This window comes from Girardinichthys multiradiatus, chromosome 7 (assembly GCF_021462225.1).
Source record: "Girardinichthys multiradiatus isolate DD_20200921_A chromosome 7, DD_fGirMul_XY1, whole genome shotgun sequence".
Taxonomy (NCBI): domain Eukaryota; kingdom Metazoa; phylum Chordata; class Actinopteri; order Cyprinodontiformes; family Goodeidae; genus Girardinichthys; species Girardinichthys multiradiatus.
In genome coordinates, this window is record NC_061800.1 from 4266322 (window position 1) to 4286939 (window position 20618).

Sequence of the window (20618 nt, forward strand, 5' to 3'; positions counted from 1 at the left end):
ATCCTCTAAGGCTTTTGATTGTGTAAATCACATAAAGCTATTTTTGTTTAAAAAGCTGAGGTGGACCAGTGCCAATGAATTGTTTGTGTCTGCTGGGGTCAGCTCACCGATTGCTGTTTTAAAAAACTTTATGTACAGCATAGGTTAATTTGTTGATTGAATGAGTCTGATAATAGAGTCATCTTGCTACTGACTAACACTGAATATAGTGCAGTTCATCATTCCTCTGAACCTTGGAAACATTGGTATAATTGCCTCCTAAAAGGTTAGGTATTTATGGTCATGTTTTCATGGTTATGTTGGAGGTTATGTTATGTATGGTCGTTTTTTTAATATTATTTGTTGTTTTTGTAATATGGACCACAAGTCTGCAATAACATCTCACCTGAAATTAGTGTGAATGTACAACTCCTGTGGGAATGCTGTGAATCTGGATTCTAAGAATTTAAGAACCAAATGTTTGGACTACTTTTGCTGCATCTGTCTGGGACAGGATATTTCTAATTTTGACAGTATTGCAGATGTGAAGGTAATATGTCCTATAATTCTGTTTAATTCGGGATCTAAAGGATATATCCTGGTCAAAGATAACACCAAGGATCTTAACTTTAGTACAATATCGGAGGCCAATTTAATGCCACAGAGTAAGTGACTGTTTTTCAGAGACCCTGATCCAAGGACGACAATTTCTGTTTTATCTGAATTTAAAGGTAGAAGTGTTAGAATCATCCATGTTTTTATGTCTTCAAGACAGGCCTGTAGTCTGCCTAATTTTTTTGATTCATCAGAATTCATGTATAATTATGGCTGAGTATCATTTGCATGATGAAATGAATGAAAATGTATCCTATGCTGCCAAGAGGAAAAATATGTAAACAAAATTGACCCAAGCACCAAACCCAGGGTTACTTTTAGGGTACCCACAATTAACCGTGGAAAAATGAAGTCCATATATGTAAAAAACTTAAATCTGCCCTAGCATATATCCGAGATACGCATATAATGCATATATATGTATATATATGTATGTATATATATATATATATATATATATATATATATATATAGTATTATAGTATTTTATTTAGCATGGCATATATTGTATATACATTTATATTGTTATATATTGTATTGAACCATAGAAATGAGAGAGACTGTACTCTTTACTATAAGTAAAAGTATGTAGATAAATTCCTAGTCAAACTGCTGATTGTGAAATATGGCTGAATCAACTAGACTGGTGGTTGGTGTTTTTGCACTATTTTGAAATGGACAGTGGGGAAAACTCTCGTGGCTCCCACAAAATGACACAAAAGACTTCCAGCAAAACAAAATGCTGTACTATGCATACTTTATAGTACAATAGCATGGGAAGACAAGGCTCTTTTATATACTTCTGCCACACAGTTCCTGTAATGTCTGTTATTCCTTTTAGTTTCAATGTAATTACATGCACTATAAATGAAATATTGTGTCATGAATACTTTAAATGGAAGATTTTTAAATGCTATATATTTTAATGGATTTGTTTACTGTTGAGTATTCCATATAATTTGCACTCATAAAAAATACTCGTTCTAAATTGTTACTGCAGGCAAATAACATGTATATTTTTCTGTTCTCTGTTTATATTACATTTAGACTACTTCCTTTTTGCATATTATAATTACACATTTTTATAATTACACAATCATAAATTTTTTTTACAATGTATTCAAATTTAAAGAAGCATTTATTTAAATTTATTTGTTAAAAGTACACTGATGAAAATGGATAAATTATGGTTTGATTATTCTGACAGATTTATCGTAAGAAAGGAAATTGCGTTCTGTTTCTTTAGTTCTAACTAACACTGTTTAATCTGTCTGAGCAAACAAGTTTGTTTTCACAATGGTGAAATAGTAAAAGATAATTTTCAGTTAATGAAGAAACTAATATAAAAGAGAATCGCCACATTTTATTTGAAAGCTTGTGTTGTAACATTGAACAGGTCTAATAACAGGAATCCATGATCCTCCTCATGCTCATGAACCTCATCCCACTCATTCCCATCTCCTTGAAGCTCCTGTACTCTCCAGGCCTCAGGTACATCATCCTGCCTCTGTAGTTGGGCTGCTCATATATCAGCCAGTGACCGTCCATCACATGGCAGGACATGCAGTCAGACATGCGGTAGCGGTCCACAATGGAGTCACAGTCGTCCATCAGCTCATGCATCTGACCACCAAAGTCCTCCCTCTCATAGATCCTCATCCTGAACTGGCCTCTGTGCTGTATATCAAAATAAAGACACATTCATCACAGCAATCTGTTTTCAAATATCACCTTACTTTTTTCCAGGTTCTCCTGTATATTTAAGCTTCCATACCATGGGGATCATACGGGAAGACCTAATACAATCGCTCATGCCCATGCGCTGATAGTCAGAGTACTCTCCTCTCCTCACAAAGAACTGGTTTCCCATGAAGTTTGTGTGGTCGTAGACCATGAAGCAGCCGCTCTCCACTCTGCAGGAGTGACACCTGCTCAGGTGGGAGGACATGTCAGCACAGTCGCTGCTGGTCTCATAGGAGCGACCCTGGAAGTTCCTTTCCTCGTAGAAGATGATCTGAGAAGACAAACAAAATTCTTTATGGCGTCACACTTAGTCCACAGTTCTAAACATTAAGTGCAAACATAAAGAGAACACACCTTGCCCATGGTCATGGCTATACTGGCAACTGTTTTGGATGCAAATGACTGCCCAATTTTATCCATGTGCTCCTGCTGCTTTTATACCTGACTTTGCATCCAAAAGGATAAATGACCCCTTTGTTCAAATTCCTGACAGAGCAACATGAAGCAGCAGCTGCCCCTCCACCCCTGTTCGGTTCAGTTCAAAGAGACCTTTAATCGATCGTGATTTGCAGTGGCTGCATTTGTGAGTGGAGGCCCCATTTTATATTGTCTTTGCTACTGAATGATAGTGTGTTTTCCACAGCAGCATCTTTCTTTGAAACTTTAAAATGTCATATTAAATTATATGAATGAGAAGCAATGAACCTGAATTATTTATGCGTTTGATTGAAATTTTCAGAAGCCTGTATATATTTACAGCTTGTTAAAATAGGACACATTCACTATAAATTCACTCTAATATTACTTTTAATATTAATATAATTTTCTTTTGTACTATGAGCTGATTACAGTTGGATATTGTTCCCAATGGAACAAAAACCTGCATGCCTAAATGTTCTACCTCCCTGGTTGAACAGTGCCGTGTCTGGTTGCGACAACAGATTGTACAGTTGACAATGCAAATTGCATTTCTAAGTTAATGAAATTTACTTTTTAAGTCTGTCTGTTCATGGCAAATTAGCAGCAGCAACTAAAAGCTATTAAAAGTTATTCTACATTGCTGCAGAATCCATAATGCAGAAACTGGGAGAAGAAAAGTTTTTAATTAATGTCAGCAGAGTAGTCAGAATCAATGTTCTGGATCTAGTTTTATAAGGATTTATAACGTTTATCAATGCAAGGGTTCCTGTTGCTGAAACCCAGTAAGCCTTTCAGTTCAGTTCTTGAATGGGTCCTTCTATGTTGGTTTTGTATGCTCTTCTTATTTTGGCACGCTTTTTTCTTGGTGCTCTGGTTTATACTGTTTAATTTGAGTACTGTATTGCACCGATAAATTATGGGATAAGTATGTGCATAGCCTGGGTTTTCAATTTCAAAAAGCCAGGTAGCTGTTATCCAATCCTGCTCGGTAGCAGGGTTTATTGAACTAATCGTTCAAGGATACGTTTGTGCATACCCAAGGTTTTCGGTTTCAGTAAGCCGGGTATCCATTACCGTGTCAAGTTACCCCTGCAACTTACTTCGTGAACCAACCCTGGTCGGTTGCAGGGTTTTTTGAATTAATCCTGGGTTTGGTCTACTTTTTTGATGAGATCTGGAACAAACAAAGTGTAAAAAATGGTGAGATCTTTTATTTCTCTTATATATCGACCCCGCACATTTTTAACGTCCCAAACAAAAAATAAAATCTGTGTGTGTGTAAAAATGTGTGTCAAGGTGCAACCCAACATGCACAAAAAGAACAGGGCAGCATATCAACAACAAATATAAAAATACAGTTAAATCAGGTCAGCTATTGTTATGTCCAATTATACAGCATTCACTGGCTATATTCAACATATGCAATTACTGATGTGTGAGAACCTAAAGGTTGGTTCATTGCTTAATATGAAAAAGAGTAGACATGCAACTGCAATTGAGTTATTTTTCTGTCTCTAACGTTCCCCGTGAAACAGCTGTACAACGTGTCATTACAAGAAAACAGAGAAGCATTAGATTAAGAAAGGAATACCTAAAACTGCAGCTGCTGGAGCATCAGTCAAATGTGGGTAAGGTGACTACATTTCACAGGCAACTAATCACAGGCATGCCTAGCACTCCATGTCAACTCACAAAAAATATGTCATGCACAGAGCCAGGCCACTTGGCTTCAACATTGCTGATGTGTGGCTGCATCACATATGATCTTCACAGTACAAAACCACAATTAGCTGCTATGTGAGCTACATGTGTATTAATTAAGGGAATTTAATACTGAATAAAATAGAATAGAAAATAATTTATTGTCCCACAGTGGGGAAATATAGGGGTGTCAGCAACAAAGCAAAAGGCAATGAAAGCGTACATGTTCATACATCACTTAAACCTATGAAGAAGTTACCAGAGTAAAAGCTATACGAAGCAAACAGGAAAAACAATCAGGCTGTATAGTAAAGGGGAATAAACCTCAGGATAAATTACATTTATTTTTGAACATACTGTGAGTTGTCAACAAAGCATACTCCGATTAATTAAATTAGAGGTGCAGCACAGTCAGCTGACATTGGTGACAGCATCAATGTAAAAACTGTGCAATATAATATATAATATACAACAAATAACACATGATCTCCTTTATTTATTGAAGGAGCAGTGAATATAGGCTGGCCGCTCATTTCTAAAAGCTCCATTTAAAAATAAATTTTAACTAAACCTAAGTTATTTGTACCTGATGATAAAAACATAAAACAGAAATACACTACAGTCTCTGTCAGTGATCAAACCCCACTCTGCTAAGGAACACAATCTGACTTCATCAGATGTTTGAGATCAGCATCATGGGCACCTCTGCTGTACAGTAACAGTTTAAGGGCAACAGTAACATTCCTGGCATTATGACATATATGTGCCTTTGAAGGATTTTCCACATCACCTATGTTCTACAGAAAGATGCTGTTGGCATGAAAACAAAGTGCAGTTGTTGTGTCATACGAGCGATAGGCAGGCTGTGAATATTATTGAGATAAATTATTTACTGTGGCGAAATACGGTAAGGCTCAAAAATATATTTATCCAGAAAATAATAGGACATCTAATTGCACCCTCTCCTGATGGGGAGTATTTGTGCTTGAACGTTTACTTGCATCTCCAGAAAAGATCACACCATTTCTGACATTTTCCTTGTGTCGGGGCTCTGCTAAAAAGTAGATCAAACCCAGAATTAGTTCAATAAACCCTGCAACCGACGAGGTTTGGTTCACGAAGTAAGTTGCAGAGGTAACGTGACAAAGGCTAATGGATACCTGGCTTACTGAAACCGAAAACCCTGGGTATGCACAAACTTCAGAATCAGAATCAGCTTTATTGCCAAGTTTGTACATACAAACAAGGAATTTGACTCCGGTACACTTTGCTCTTTGGTTTTGTTCTTGCATTACAGAATATACATATTTACAATGTACAATATACACATATATAAATAAAAAGGTGCATTTGCAACATCAGTATGTTGTTGTTTTGTAGTCCATTGAATGTTCAACAGAGAAACAGCCTGGGGGAAGAAACTGTCTCTGTGGCAGCTGGTTTTAGTGAACAGTGCTCTTTCATCATGACATTATTTTCCATAATGTCATGATGAAAATTTAACATTCATATATTTTAGATTCATTGCACACTAACTGAAATATTTCAGGTCTTTTATGGTGTTTTATTGTCTTAATACGGATGATTGTGGAATACAGCTCATGAAAACCCAAAATTCCTATCTCACAAAATTAGCATATCATTAAAAGGGTCTCTAAACGAGCTATGAACCTAATCATCTGAATCAACGAGTTAACTTTAAACACCTGCAAAAGATTCCTGAGGCCTTTAAAACTCCCAGCCTGGTTCATCACTCAAAACCCCAATCATGGGTAAGACTGCCGACCTGACTGCAGTCCAGAAGGCCATTATTGACACCCTCAAGCAAGAGGGTAAGACACAGAAAGACATTTCTGAACGAATAGGCTGTTCCCAGAGTGCTGTATCAAGGCACCTCAGTGGGAAGTCTGTGGGAAGGAAAAAGTGTGGCAGAAAACGCTGCACAACGAGAAGAGGTGACCGGACCCTGAGAAAGATTGTGGAGAAGAGCCGATTCCAGACCTTGGGGGACCTGTGGAAGCAGTGGACTGAGTCTGGAGTAGAAACATCCAGAGCCACCGTGCACAGGCGTGTGCAGGAAATGGGCTACAGGTGCCGCATTCCCCAGGTCAAGCCACTTTTGAACCAGAAACAGCGGCAGAAGCGCCCGACCTGGGCTACAGAGAAGCAGCACTGGACTGTTGCTCAGTGGTCCAAAGTACTTTTTTCGGATGAAAGCAAATTCTGCATGTCATTCGGAAATCAAGGTGCCAGAGTCTGGAGGAAGACTGGGGAGAAGGAAATACCAAAATGCCAAAAGTCCAGTGTCAAGTACCCACAGTCAGTGATGGTCTGGGGTGCCGTGTCAGCTGCTGGTGTTGGTCCACTGTGTTTTATCAAGGGCAGGGTCAATGCAGCTTGCTATCAGGAGATTTTGGAGCACTTCATGCTTCCATCTGCTGAAAAGCTTTATGGAGATGAAGATTTCATTTTTCAGCACGACCTGGCACCTGCTCACAGTGCCAAAACCACTGGTAAATGGTTTACTGACCATGGTATCACTGTGCTCAATTGGCCTGCCAACTCTCCTGACCTGAACCCCATAGAGAATCTGTGGGATATTGTGAAGAGAACGTTGAAAGACTCGAGACCCAACACTCTGGATGAGCTAAAGGCCGCTATCGAAGCATCCTGGGCCTCCATAAGACCTCAGCAGTGCCACAGGCTGATTGCCTCCATGCCACGCCGCATTAAAGCAGTCATTTCTGCCAAAGGATTCCCGACCAAGTATTGAGTGCATAATTGTACATGATTATTTGAAGGTTGACGTTTTTTGTATTAAAAACACTTTTCTTTTATTGGTCGGATGAAATATGCTAATTTTGTGAGATAGGAATTTTGGGTTTTTATGAGCTGTATGCCAAAATCATCCGTATTGAGACAATAAAAGACCTGAAATATTTCAGTTAGTGTGCAATGAATCTAAAATATATGAATGTTAAATTTTCATCATGACATTATGGAAAATAATGAACTTTATCACAATATGCTAATATTTTGAGAAGGACCTGTAATTCATACATATGGAGACCAAAATTAAGGTAGCCTGTAATTGTAGTTGTAAAACTGATTTAAGAAACTTTTTACTTTAAACATCCAGTGTTTGGTCATGATACATTTATCTTTCTCATTGTATAATTATTTTTATAATACACATTACACCGTTAGGTTCTGATAGATTCCTTATGCTACATTTTTATTAATTGTCTACCTAAACAGAGATTCTAGTCGTGAGGGTTGTGCAAGACGTTGTGGCCTTCATATATCCAATCATCAGTTATATTTCTGCGTACACCTGTCATAAGCAGGAAAGAGTGTTGCAATCCGCTGGTAATTTGGTATGGGTAATTCACTCCAAAATGTATGGAAAAACCATATATTTTTTTGTTTAAGGTTTCATCTTTGCCTTGTTTGTTGTGGTATATCGATTATAGATTTTATTTTAGACTGTTAGGTTAAAGATCAAAATAATAATTTACATTTGTTTATTTAGTTCGAAATTTCCATTTGAATTTTTTTTTTAATTTGTAGAAAACATGATGCTTATTAAAACAAAAATAGATATGGAACAGAAGTATGTGAAGATCAGTGAAGCAAGCCTGGAAGAATTCTTGAATGCTGGTAAGCAGTGATTGTGAATGAAAGACTGTTCAACATTTTGGTTGAAGATGTTTAGATGTATGCCAGTCCTGCTCTTTACAGTCTGCATCTTGAGTGAACCCAAGTAGAAGTGAGCAATAAATTTATCTGTATAAGCACAGAGAGCCTTTTTCCATATTTCTGTACAAAAACTGTTTTATAATAAAAATTGAAATGGGTTAAGTTTAATGTTGATTCTCAACTAATCATTCTGGGTTTTATTCACCACTGTCTTGTTTTGTTAACTGATAGTGCAAATCCTAAATTTGAAATATTTCAGTGATAATTTAAATGTGTTGTTTTCTCCCTAGCTTTCATGAAGTTCTCCATTCCACCTGTCGTTGAGCGCAGCACAGTGTTTGATGACACAGGAACTGAGGTGGATGCAGAAATATTTGAGGAACTAGTGCGTCAGCCCAGTACTGGCATATTGACCATCACATTTGGCAATGGTAAGCTTGATTTTTCTTGATTCCAAGTTCCTTCTGAATGTTGCATTTTGACTATTACCAAAGCACTATGAAACTTTGGGCTGACAACCAGTGCAAAGGATTTCACTTATTCATTTTTTATACTTTTTTTCTGGTGACTTCTAGCTTCTAAGGAGAGAACTTTGTCCAGCTGTTCTCAGGGGTAAACATCAACTCACCGGACTCTGGAAACATCATTTTCTCAGTGTATCAAACTGCAACACATTCAGCACCAGAATTTTCACGTTGTGACTGATGATACAGTCATCCTTGATCTTGCACCTTGCAGCTCTGTTAATCCCATTCACAATGAGAATGACAGTCCTCCCAGTAAACAGCAGAAAATAAAATGGATGGATACAACTTCAAAACAGGTCTTTTTTTTTCTGCCATGATGATAAAATGATGAAAAATAATATGATTTTGTGTCATCCTTAAAATGCAAAAAATACATATTTTTTGTCTGTCAATAGTTGGTTGAATCAGCACTGATCAAGAAACCAGGTCATATGGTGCACAAGATTCCTCTCTTTTCATTGTTCCATATTGTCATTTAATGCAGCCTTGATCAGTCATTTTAGTAATTTAGTCATTAGATTTAAATATTTTAATTACTGTTGTCAAAATTGAAGATGGAGTTTTTCAAATGTAACATGGCAACAACCTAAGAGGCAATATAGGTCACAGCAAAATAACCAATTAATGTACCTACTTTACATTAGTTTTATTTTTAAAACCTTGCGATCTTTGAAATTTTATTTGGTGTTAGTCACTTTTTGTGGTTATCTTCTCAAGATGATCTTGCACCTTAATGTATTTCACTTCTGAAAGTTAGAATTGTAAAATGTGTTAATTCCAAAAGATTGGTGGTTGCAGTTGATTATTGAATGTTTGACTTCAAAGGACTATCTGTTATCTGAAAGAATACAAAAATTGTATACTTTGTTAAAAATGCAACTAATGTTGTCAAGTTCTTCAAAGTAATAAAGTTGTATAGCTAAAAATGCTGAAGCCTAAGTGCAATTTATTTTTGGCGAGGAAGATAATGTTTTGTTTTTTTTGTCCTATATTTTTGCAAATGTTTGGCAGTATATTGGTAAAAAATATTAATAGGTTTATAATAAAACCATATATAATTGAGTAAATTTTTTGACACTGGTTTAGTTACAGACCAACATTGTTTTGAGTAAAATTTAATTAACGAGTGTTACATAGATTTTACACTTGAGAATAAAAAATGTAGATTATTTAGAATACTTAAAAAGTAGCAGTGTCATATTTAACTAACACTAGGAGTGTTGTTTATCTTACAGAGTAAAAGTATATTAACAATTGTGAGTGTTAAATGATTTTTACTCTATAACTCAATTTAACTCTAATCAGTGTAAAATCAACTTTGAAAACATAACACTGAGAGGAGTGTAACTTTAACACTGTACAGGGCAGGACCATATGTTCACCAGCTCAGTGTTGAAATTGACTCTTTAAGTGTTAAATTAACACTGCTCATTTTACTGTGTAAAGCTCTGAACAATTTATGTGCAGGGTGTGAGGGGTCTGCAGAGATTTTAGCAGCTCTTTTCCTGAACCTAGACCTGTATAAGTCCTGGATGGAGGGAAGGTCAGTCCTGATTATTCTCTCTGCATTCCTGATTATTTGTTGCAGTCTGGACTTGTCCTGTTTTGTGGATGAGCCAAACCACACTGAGATGGATGAAGACAGGACAGACTGAATGATGGCAGTGTAGAAGATGACCAGCAGCTCCTGTGGAAGGTTGAACTTCTTCAGTTGCCTCAAGAAGTACAGTCTCTGCTGGTCCTTCTTTCGAACAGTGTCTATGTGTGAAGACCATCTCAGGTCCTCAGAGATGGTGGTTCCTAAGAACCTGAAGTGGTCCACGGCCGATACAGTGTTGTTGAGAATGGTGAGGGGGGTGTATGGGGGTGTTGTTCTCCGAAGGTCCACCACCATTTCCACAGTCTTGACTGGGTAGAGTTCAAGGTAGTTCTGACCGCACCAGTGGACCAGCCAATCCACCTGCTGTCTGTATGCAGACTCATCACCGTCCTGGATCAGTCCGATGACAGTGGTGTCATCTGCAAACTTAAGGAGTTTCACGGACGAGTCCGATGAGGTGCAGTCATTTGTGTACAGGGAGAAGAGGAGTGGGAATAGAACACACCCCTGGGAGGCACCAGTACTTATTGATCTGGTTCGGGAGAAGATGCTCCCTAGTCTCACCTGCTGCTGTCGGTCCGTCAGGAAGCTGTTGATCCACTGACAGGTGGAGGCTGGGACATTGAGTTGGGTGAACTTCTGGTGGAGGATGTCTGGTATGATGGAGTTTAAGGCCGAGCTGAAGTGTACAAACAGGATCCTGTCCCTGGGTGGTCGAGGTGTTGCAGGATGAAGTGTAGACCTAAGTTAACAGCATCACCTGCCGACCTGTTTGCTCGGTAAGCAAACTGCAGGGGGTCCAGCAGGGGGCCTGTGATGTCTTTCAGGTGCTTCAACCCCAGCCGCTCAAAGGATTTCATGACCACAGACGTCAGGGCTACAGGCCTGTAGTCATTTAATCCTAGGATGGTGGGTTTCTTGGGAACCGGGATGATTGTGGATAATTTGAGGCAGGAGGAGACCTCACACTTCTTCAGTGATTTGTTGAAGATCCGTGTGAAGATCGGAGCGAGTTGATGTGCACAGGCTTTCAGGCATGACGGGGAGACGTTATCAGGTCCTCCAGCTTTCTTTGTTTTTATGCGCTGAAAGAGCCTGTTTACATCTTCCTCGGAGATCTTTAGTGCAGGCAGAGGATCTGAAGGTAGGGGGTTGGTTGATTTATGGGAGTAATTTATTCCTGAATGGGATGTAGAGGAGATGGTTTGAGGTGTGAATGGCTTCCTGTCATGTCGGCAGTAGAAGCCATTCAGACGGTTGGCCAGGCGAGGACTCTGTTCAGGAAGGTGGGGGGGCTCCTGTAGGCAGTCAGGTTTCTCAGACCAGTCCATACAGCCGAAGTGTCACCAGTAGAAAGGCTGTTTTTCAGCTTCTCACTGTAGTTTCTCTTGGCTTCTTTGATCTACTTTGTTAGTCTGTTCCTGGCCTGCCTGTACCGCGCCCAATCTCCACTGCTGTGAGCTTCTTCCTTTTCCCTGCGCAGATTCCTGAGATGTGGAGTAAACCATGGCTTGTTGTTCCCAAAGGTGCAGAAGGTCTTGGTCTGCACACACATGTCCTCACAGAAACTGATATATGATGTCACCACATCAGTTAGTTGGTTTAGGTCAGTGGCTGAGGTTTCAAAAACAGTCCAGTCTGTGCATTCAAAGCAGGCTTGTAGCATCTGCTTTGATTCCTTAGTCAACTTTTTAACAGTGTGAACCTTGGGTTTGGAAGCTCTTAGTCTCTGTCTGCAGGTTGGGATGAGGTGGATTAGACAATGATCCGAAAAACCCAGAGCAGACCTGATAACAGCATGATATGAGTCCTTTAAAGCTGTGTAACAGTGGTCCAGTGTGTTTTTATCTCTGGTGGGACACTTAATATGCTGTCTGTATTTGGGCAGCTCATTATAGTGGTTAGCGCTGTTAAAATCTCCCAGTATTATGATGAAAGAGTCCGTGTATTTTTTCTCCGTGTCTGTAATCAGCTCAGCAAGATGTTTTTCCGCGGCAGAAGTGCAGCCATGCGGTGGAAAATATGAGCCGATTATTATAAACGAGAAAAACTCTCTCGGTGAATAAAACGGTTTACAATTTATGGAAAATGACTCCAGATCCGGACTACATGTTTTCCCCAAACTTATCCTTGAACCTATTCTGAGTTTTCACTAATCGTGCTCTCTGAAAGGGGCCTTGCAGGTTAAAGCCTTAAATAAGCCAGTTTGTCTTTTACTGAGACCATGTGGCACTGTGTAAAGTGCCCTCTACTGTCATGGTTCTTTCCTTTGTGTTTAGTTACTAGTTTATTCTTGTACTTTGTTCTGTTCTCTGGGTCCTTAATGTTACTTCTGTTACTTCTCTGTTTACCTTTCTTCTTTGATTGTTTTTCTCTTTGTGTGCTAGCTCAGCTTCCCTGGTATTAACCCCGCTCAGCTTCCCTGCCTCCTCATCTGATCTACATTGGCTCTGATCAGCTTTCCTGGTATGCCTGTCATTTCTCTACCCCTGCCTCAGCGTATATATACTCATCAGTTCTCTTTGTTCTCCACTGGATCCCTGCGTTAATCTTCATGCCTCTTTGTTGCTCCATGGATTTCCAGTGCCACCTTTCTCATCTCGGTATTCATTACCTGTTTTGTAAGTTTCCTTGTTTTTCATAAAAAAATATTTCAAACTGAACTCCGCTCTACTCTGCATTTGGGTCCTTTGAAAAACTGCACCATGCCACCCACACTTATTGCAACCCCTGGTAAAGACATGTAATCCTTTAAATAATGTTCTTGAGGTCCGGATTGTTTGTTATTTCTTATTTCAGCAGCATATTCCATCTATTTCCAATAAATCCTTATCTATGCAGGGTCAAGTGGAGGCTGGTGCCTATACCAATGGTCAGTGGAGTAGAGGCAGAGTACACTCAGGACCGGTTGCCAGTACATTACAGCTCAACCTCCCTTAGACATACATGCACACACACTAAAAGAAATTTAAAGTAACAAATTAAACTTACATGTATGTTTTGGTGCTGTAGGAGGAAGCTGCAGTACTCAGAGAGAAACTGTGCATGCATATAGAGAGAAGATGCAAACTTCTTGACAAGACTGAAGACAAGGACCGTCTTGCCTTTAATTTGAGTACGTTCAATCAGTGGGGAATAATAATCCCACATTAAGCCTTTGTTAGTACAAAATAAGCAGTGCCACAATTATTGGCACTCCTGCTGTTCATACTATACTTTGTACAACCTTCTTTCATTAATAGAACAGCATTTCATCAAAGTTGGATGACCAAAGTTAAAGTTGACCATCCCTCTTGGCCTAATTACTATAAAACCTTCAAGTCAGCTCACCTCAAAGTTTTATTACATAATTTAGGCCTTAAGACTGAGATGGCTAAGGAAGAACACTGATTTAGAGTCTGATTAACTATTTCTGTGTTGATTTAGCCATTATTCAGTTGTTCAAATTATGATCCAGTTTTAGTCTACTGGTGGAGTCCACCAGATTTGAGTGGAAATGCTTTAGTATTTCACAGAGTTCATGAAGCCATAAACTCTAACAATGTTCCCAGGGCATTTGGAAGTGAGAAGGGTCCACACCATTATAGGTCCTCCACCATACTTAACAGCAGGCTTAGGAAACTGTTGAAAATGCTCATCCTTCAACATTCCAGACCTTCTTTGTCCAGCAAAAAGGGATAATATAATGATTTATTTCTGCATCTAGTAATAATATTACAGCTCCATACATTTGTTATATTCTGTGAGATTAATTCATTCATTTTAGAACAAAGACACACACTTAGTATTTATTTAGTCTTTTTTTATTTGTTTTTTTCAACATTTCTAGCACATGTCCATGATCCTCTTCATGCTCATGAACCTCATGCCTCCATATCCCATGTCCCTGAAGCTCCTGTACTCTCCAGGCCTCAGGTACATCATCCTGCCTCTATAGTGGGGCTGCTCATACATCAGCCAGTGACCGTCCATCACGTGGCAGGACATGCAGTCAGACATGCGGTAGCGGTCCACGATGGAGTCACAGTCGTCCATCATCTCATACATTTGACCACCAAAGTTCTCCCTCTCATAGATCCTCATCCTGTAGGATCCCCTATACTGTTTGGGGAGAGAATTACACAATGAATGCACTGTATTTTGACTGGACATGTATTATAGTTATTATCAAGTCTTTCGGTTTATACCTACCACGGGAATCATACGGCAAGACCTGATTCCACCACTCCAGCCGAACATACTCATGTAGTCAGCATACTCGCCCCTTCTCATGAAGTACTGGTTTCCCATGTAGTTGGGGCGGTCGTAGACCATGAAACAGCCACTCTCCACCCTGCAGGAGTGACACCTGCTCAGGTAGGAAGACATGTCAGCACAGTCGCTCATGCACTCATAGTGGCGACCCTGGAAGTTCCTGTCCTCGTAGAAGATGATCTATGAAAAAGAGGTATAGCGGTTACAAGTAAAAAAAAAGCACACTTTTACTTTAAAAGATCTAATACTTAAGAAATTCACAATTCTAAATATTGTGAAAGTTACCTTGCCCATGCTCATGTCAGTGGTGGACATATTTCTAGGTGAGATGCTGCTATTGCTTCTGCTACCGCTGCACTGCTGTCCTGCCTGGTTTAACCCTTGTTTTTATACCTGACCATACCCTCATAGTCAGTGGGCCCCCATTGTTTAAATCCCTGACCCAGCAGCATGGTATAGAGCCCTTTACTGGCATTTGGTCCTATAGTGTCATCACATGACTGGGCCCTCGAAGACTTCAGAAATACATTCTTTGTCAAGCTAAAACAAAGCCTTTTGTCTCAGTTCTAATTTTGGCCTCCCTGTTGGAGTGAAGGCATCATAATGATCCAGTGAATGTGAAAGTCCTACAGTTCCTGCAGTTCATGACTGATGGGTTACCAAAGTCCTCAGTCCAATGTGGATTCTCCATGATCAGAAATTATCCCACAAAAAGACAACAGAAAAGATTTCCACTTCGATTAAGTAGACCTTGCCAAAATTAAAATTAAACTACCAATGAAACAAAAGTGTGCATATATATATATATATATATATATATATATATATATATATATATATATATATCCCCTATTTAAAAAAGGGAGTTTATGTTTTAAGTATGTGAGCCTTTAGCAAGGGTCAACACTGGTTTATATCAAATATAGCAAAGTAATCTCAATAGCACAAGTGCAAGGTTTGCAATATATTTATTGTGAGTTCTGAATATAAGCACATGTGGTAATATATAGAAACAGAAAAAAGGATGGCCCATGAAGAAGATGCTTCTTTTAAGCTCTAGGCCTGAAAAAACTGCTGCGTAAAATAAGAACTTCAAAAGCAAAGATGAGATCCTGTCCATAAAAAACCTTAAACAGGATCATTGAGAAGGGCCAGCCCTGGAAGAGTCCAACAAACACCGGGAACAGGCTCCACTTTAACCTCATCGAAATGTGGACACAGCTCTTGTTTTGGTTATAAAAAGACTGGATCACCTTTAAGAAAGGGTCTGGCTGTAACAATGATTCTTGGTCAGAAGGGCCTGGCTTTGATTGTGTTTTAGACCTGAAAGATTTCCGTGTTAAAGAAGTTCAGTTTTCTCTGGTGGTCTTAAATTTTCTATTTATGTGCTTATTCTGTCATGTTTGCCCCTTTCATTTTTTTTTTTTAGCTAGCTTGGTTATAGTCTTGGTTAACTGCTCAATAGAATGTAAACACAAAACAATGAAACGATGTGAGTGGCTGTGCTGTACATAATGCATGCATTTAATTGGTGTGATTGTTTATTTTGATTTAAAATACTTCTCGATGTTTCGTTGGTTTATGTTATATATTGTCAAACAAAGAGCAGGAATCATTGAAATTAGATTGTTTGTATGGGTACCTTCATTTTATAACTTTTTATAAAAATGTTTAGATCAGCTTTCACATTTCTTATCTGATTTAGTGTTAAATATAGATAGGGTCATTATAGTGGGATTTTAACGTTCATGTTGACACTGAAAGCATTAGCTTAAATGTAGCCTTTAATGCTATCCGAGACTTAATTGGCTTTGCTCAGAACATTAGCAAACCTACCCACCTATGTCTTCATTCTCTGGACCTTGTGCTGACATATTGCAATGAGTGTAAATAAATAACATAACCTTTGAGTTTAATGTTACCGAGTACCCCACACATGAAAGAAAATTGCATTATAGTAGATCATTATTAGACAATGCTGTAACAACCTTTAAAGAATCTGTTCCATTTTTAATTTGCCCATTATCACAGAAAAACACAGTGGAGGGCAATTATTTTGTTTCTTCCCCTTCACAAATTGATTCTCTTGTCCATAGTGTTACTTCCTCGCTGCATGGTGCATTAGACAATGTAGCCCCCCTGAAAAAGAAGGCAATTATTCATAGGAGGCTGGCTACCTGGTTTAATTCAGGGCTGCGTACCTTAAAGCACAACGTTAGAAAACTGGAGAGAAAATTGCGCTCTACACACCTAGAGGATACCTACTTAATCTAAAAAAATAGTCTACTGTTGTATAAAACGACACTTATCCAAGCTAGAACAGCTTGTTTCTTGTCATTAATAGAAGAGAAAAAGAATAATCCTAGTATTTTTTTCAGTACACTTGCTAAACATACACACAGTCATAGCTCTGTTGAGCCATCCATTCCCCAAGTTCTCAGCAGTAATGACTTTATGGGATTCTTTTGAAATAAAATTGATTCTGTTAAAAATAAAATCATTGGGATACTCCCGAACATGATTACTTCGTCCTCAGTAAGTGAGACAGCATTGGAAGTAACTGTAGAACTTGATCTGTGTTTGGACTGTTTTGATCCTGTGGAGCTTCCTGAGTTATCAGAAATATTAGCTTCATCTAAACATTCAACTTGTGTGCCAATCCCAACCAAATTATTTAAGGAAGTGTTCCCTCTGATAACCAGCCCCATTTTAGATACAATTAATCTATCCTTAGTAAATGGATATGTACCACAAGCTTTTAAGATAGTTGTAATTAAACTTTTGCTTAAGAATCCTTCACTTGATCAAGAGGATTTAATAAATTACAGACTTATCTCAGAGGGATCAGGGGCCTGATGTGCAAAAGTGTGCACATCCTTGGCAGTGACATGCCCATTTAGCACAAGTATTGGGCCAAGGGAATGCCATGATATGGCAGCCCAAACCATCACTGATCCACCCCCATGCTTCACTCTGGGCATGCAACAGTCTGGGTGGTACGCTTCTTTGGGGCTTCTCCACACCGTATCTCTCCGGGATGTGGGGAAAACTGTAAAGGCGGACTCATGAGACAACAATACATGTTTCACATTGTCCACAGCCCAAGATTTGCGCTCCTTGCACCATTGAAACCGACATTTGGCATTGGCATGAGTGACCAAAGGTTTGGCTATAGCAGCCCAACTGTGTATATTGACCCTGTGGAGCTCCCGACGGACAGTTCTGGTGGAAACAGGAGAGTTGAGGTGCACATTTAATTCTGCCATGATTTGGGCAGCCGTGGTTTTATGTTTTTTAGATACAATCCAGGTTAGCACTCGAACATCCCTTTTAGACAGCTTCCTCTTGCGTCCACAATTAATCCTGTTGGATGTGGATCGTCCTACTTGGTGGTATGCTGACATTACCCTGGATACCGTGGCTCTTGATACATCACAAAAACTTACTGTCTTGGTCACAGATGCGCCAGCAAGATGTGCACCAACAATGTGTCCTCTTTTGAACTCTGGCATGTCACCCATAATGTTGTGTGCATTTCAATATTTTGAGCAAAACTGTGCTCTTACCCTGCTAATTGAACCTTCACACTCTGCTCTTACTGGTGCAATGTGCAATCAATGAAGACTGGCTACCAGGCTGGTCCAATTTAGCCATGAAAGCTCCCACACTAAAATGACAAGTGTTTCAGTATATATATATATATATATATATATATATATATATATATATATATATATATTTATATATATATATTACGGTGTGGAGAAGCCCCAAAAAAGTGTATCACCCAGACTGTTGCATGACCAGAGTGAAGCATGGGGATGGATCAGTGATGGTTTGGGCTGCCATATCATGGCATTCCCTTGGCCCAATACTTGTGCTAGATGGGCTGCCAAGGACTACCGAACCATTCTTGAGGACCATGTTCATCCAGTGGTTCAAACATTGTATCCTGAAGGCGGTGCCATGTATCAGGATGACAATGCACCAATACACACAGCAACACAGGTGAAAGATTGGTTTGATGAACATGAAAGTGAAGTTGAACATCTCCCATGGCCTGCACAGTCACCAGATCTAAATATTATTGAACCACTTTGGGGTTTTGGAGGAGCGAGTAAGGAAACGTTTTCCTCCACCAGTATCATGTAACCTGGCCACTATCCTGCAAGAAGAATGACTTAAAATCCCTCTGACCACTGTGCAGGACTTGTATATGTCAGTCCCAAGATGAATTGACGCTGTATTGGCCGCAAAAGGAGGCCCTACACCATACTAATAAATTATTGTGGTCTAAAACCAGGTGTTTCAGTTTCATTGTCCAACCCCTGTATATATAGATATATATATCTATATATATATATATATATATATAGATATATATCTATATACATATATATATCTATATCTATCTATATATATATATATATATATATGCATCTATGTATGTATATACATACATACATACATACATATATGTAATATTAAAATAGTTAAGTGTATTTCCTTTGGGTTTGATTCCGTTTTCTTTCCAGGTAAATATTGTATAGGACTTTAAAAAAAAAAAGCTTTATAAAACCTTATTTAGTTTTTTATTTAGTTTTTACATTCTTAGACTCTTCCCTCTCGTTGACCAATTTTATTACATTTCAGTATGAATCTAGGTCATAAATGTGTTTATAGTATAAATGCGTTAATATTATATTTTGATCATGTGTCATAGGTTCTCACTTAATAATCTTGACAAAGATCTCAAAAATACTTTTATTCACCAGCATTAGCATTATGTATTTAATACCAGGAATCCATGATCCTCCTCATGCTCATGAACCTCATGCCTCCATATCCCATCTCCCTGAAGTTCCTATACTCTCCAGGCCTCAGGTACATCATCCTGCCTCTGTAGTGGGGCTGCTCATACATCAGCCAGTGACCATCCATCACGTGGCTAGACATGCAGTCAGACATGCGGTAGCGGTCCATGATCGAGTCACAGTCGTCCATACACTCATGCATCTGACCACCGAAGTTCTCTCTCTCATAGATCCTCATCCTGTAGGATCCCCTGTACTGCAAAAAAAATATAAAAAAGGTTTTGTTTCAGTTTCACAGTTCGGATCAGTTATAAATCCTGAAAGTTTCCAACCCACCATGGGAATCATACGGCAAGACCTGATGTAGTCCCTCCATCCCATCATGCTCATGTAGTCAGCGTACTCTCCCCTCCTGAAGAAATACTGGTTTCCCATGTAGTTGGGGCGGTCGTAGACCATGAAGCATCCACTCTCCACCCTGCAGGAGTGACACCTGCTCATGTAGGAGGACATGTCAGCACAGTCGCTCATGCACTCATAGTGGCGACCCTGGAAGTTCCTCTCCTCGTAGAAGATGATCTGGGAAAGAGTGAATCATCCCTTAAAAACATCATTTTAAAAACAGACATTATTTGACAAAATACATATTTTCCACCTAAAGATTGCCTACCTTGCCCCTCATGTTCATGTCGGGGTTGCTCATGATGGCTGCAGATGAGTTGTTGCTCCTGCTCCCACCTGGTTTAACCCTTTCCTTTTATACCAGAGAAATGTAAAGAGCAACTGTCCCCCCTTCATAGAACTACTAACTAAGCAAGTTACTATAGAGCTGCACAGAATGCAGAGGTTACATTCAGTTTTTTTTTCTTTGTCTTATTTTTCTTTAGAAAGGTCTTTCTGTTATGACTAGCAGCATTCTGATTCTTGTGACAATACATGGAGCCACGTGGCTGTTAAGAATGCGTTGTATGACTTGTATGAAGCATATTGTTTTCACAGTGGTTATCTAAACTATGATGCCATTTCTTGTTTTTGCTGTTTTACAAAGTAAACATTTTATAAATTGGGTCCATTTGTTTATATCTGTTAAAACTGTTAAATATAAAAATATACTGTGATATATATATTTTGGTTTAGATTTTGGGTTTCACTTACTTACAGATCGTTTAACAAAATTTAAGAGCCTGCAAATGTAACCTGAGCAAATACAAAAAGCAGTTTTCACAAGCTTTCCAAACCAACATTTGTAAAGCTGCCCACCTTGTT

At 38.9% G+C, this 20618-nt stretch overlaps 3 protein-coding genes across 3 annotated transcripts; all 3 read right to left on the reverse strand.

Moving 5' to 3' along the window:
* Positions 1–1937: 1937 nt before the first annotated feature.
* Positions 1938–2841, reverse strand: LOC124871009 (gamma-crystallin M3-like). The gene is made up of 3 exons (XM_047369926.1): positions 2692–2841; positions 2369–2608; positions 1938–2271 (listed from the first exon to the last, which is right to left on the reverse strand). Exons 1-3 carry the CDS (start codon positions 2755–2757, stop codon positions 1993–1995), a joined length of 585 nt encoding a protein of 194 aa, XP_047225882.1. The 5' UTR covers positions 2758–2841; the 3' UTR covers positions 1938–1992.
* An 11228-nt stretch (positions 2842–14069) lies between these two features.
* Positions 14070–14936, reverse strand: LOC124871511 (gamma-crystallin M3-like). The gene is made up of 3 exons (XM_047370863.1): positions 14824–14936; positions 14476–14718; positions 14070–14385 (listed from the first exon to the last, which is right to left on the reverse strand). The coding sequence occupies exons 1-3, from the start codon at positions 14851–14853 to the stop codon at positions 14110–14112; spliced, it is 549 nt and encodes a 182-aa protein (XP_047226819.1). The 5' UTR covers positions 14854–14936; the 3' UTR covers positions 14070–14109.
* A 4352-nt stretch (positions 14937–19288) lies between these two features.
* On the reverse strand, positions 19289–20138 carry LOC124871020 (gamma-crystallin M2-like). Its single transcript, XM_047369940.1, has 3 exons — positions 20023–20138; positions 19689–19931; positions 19289–19608 (listed from the first exon to the last, which is right to left on the reverse strand). Exons 1-3 carry the CDS (start codon positions 20053–20055, stop codon positions 19330–19332), a joined length of 555 nt encoding a protein of 184 aa, XP_047225896.1. The 5' UTR covers positions 20056–20138; the 3' UTR covers positions 19289–19329.
* Positions 20139–20618: the final 480 nt, after the last annotated feature.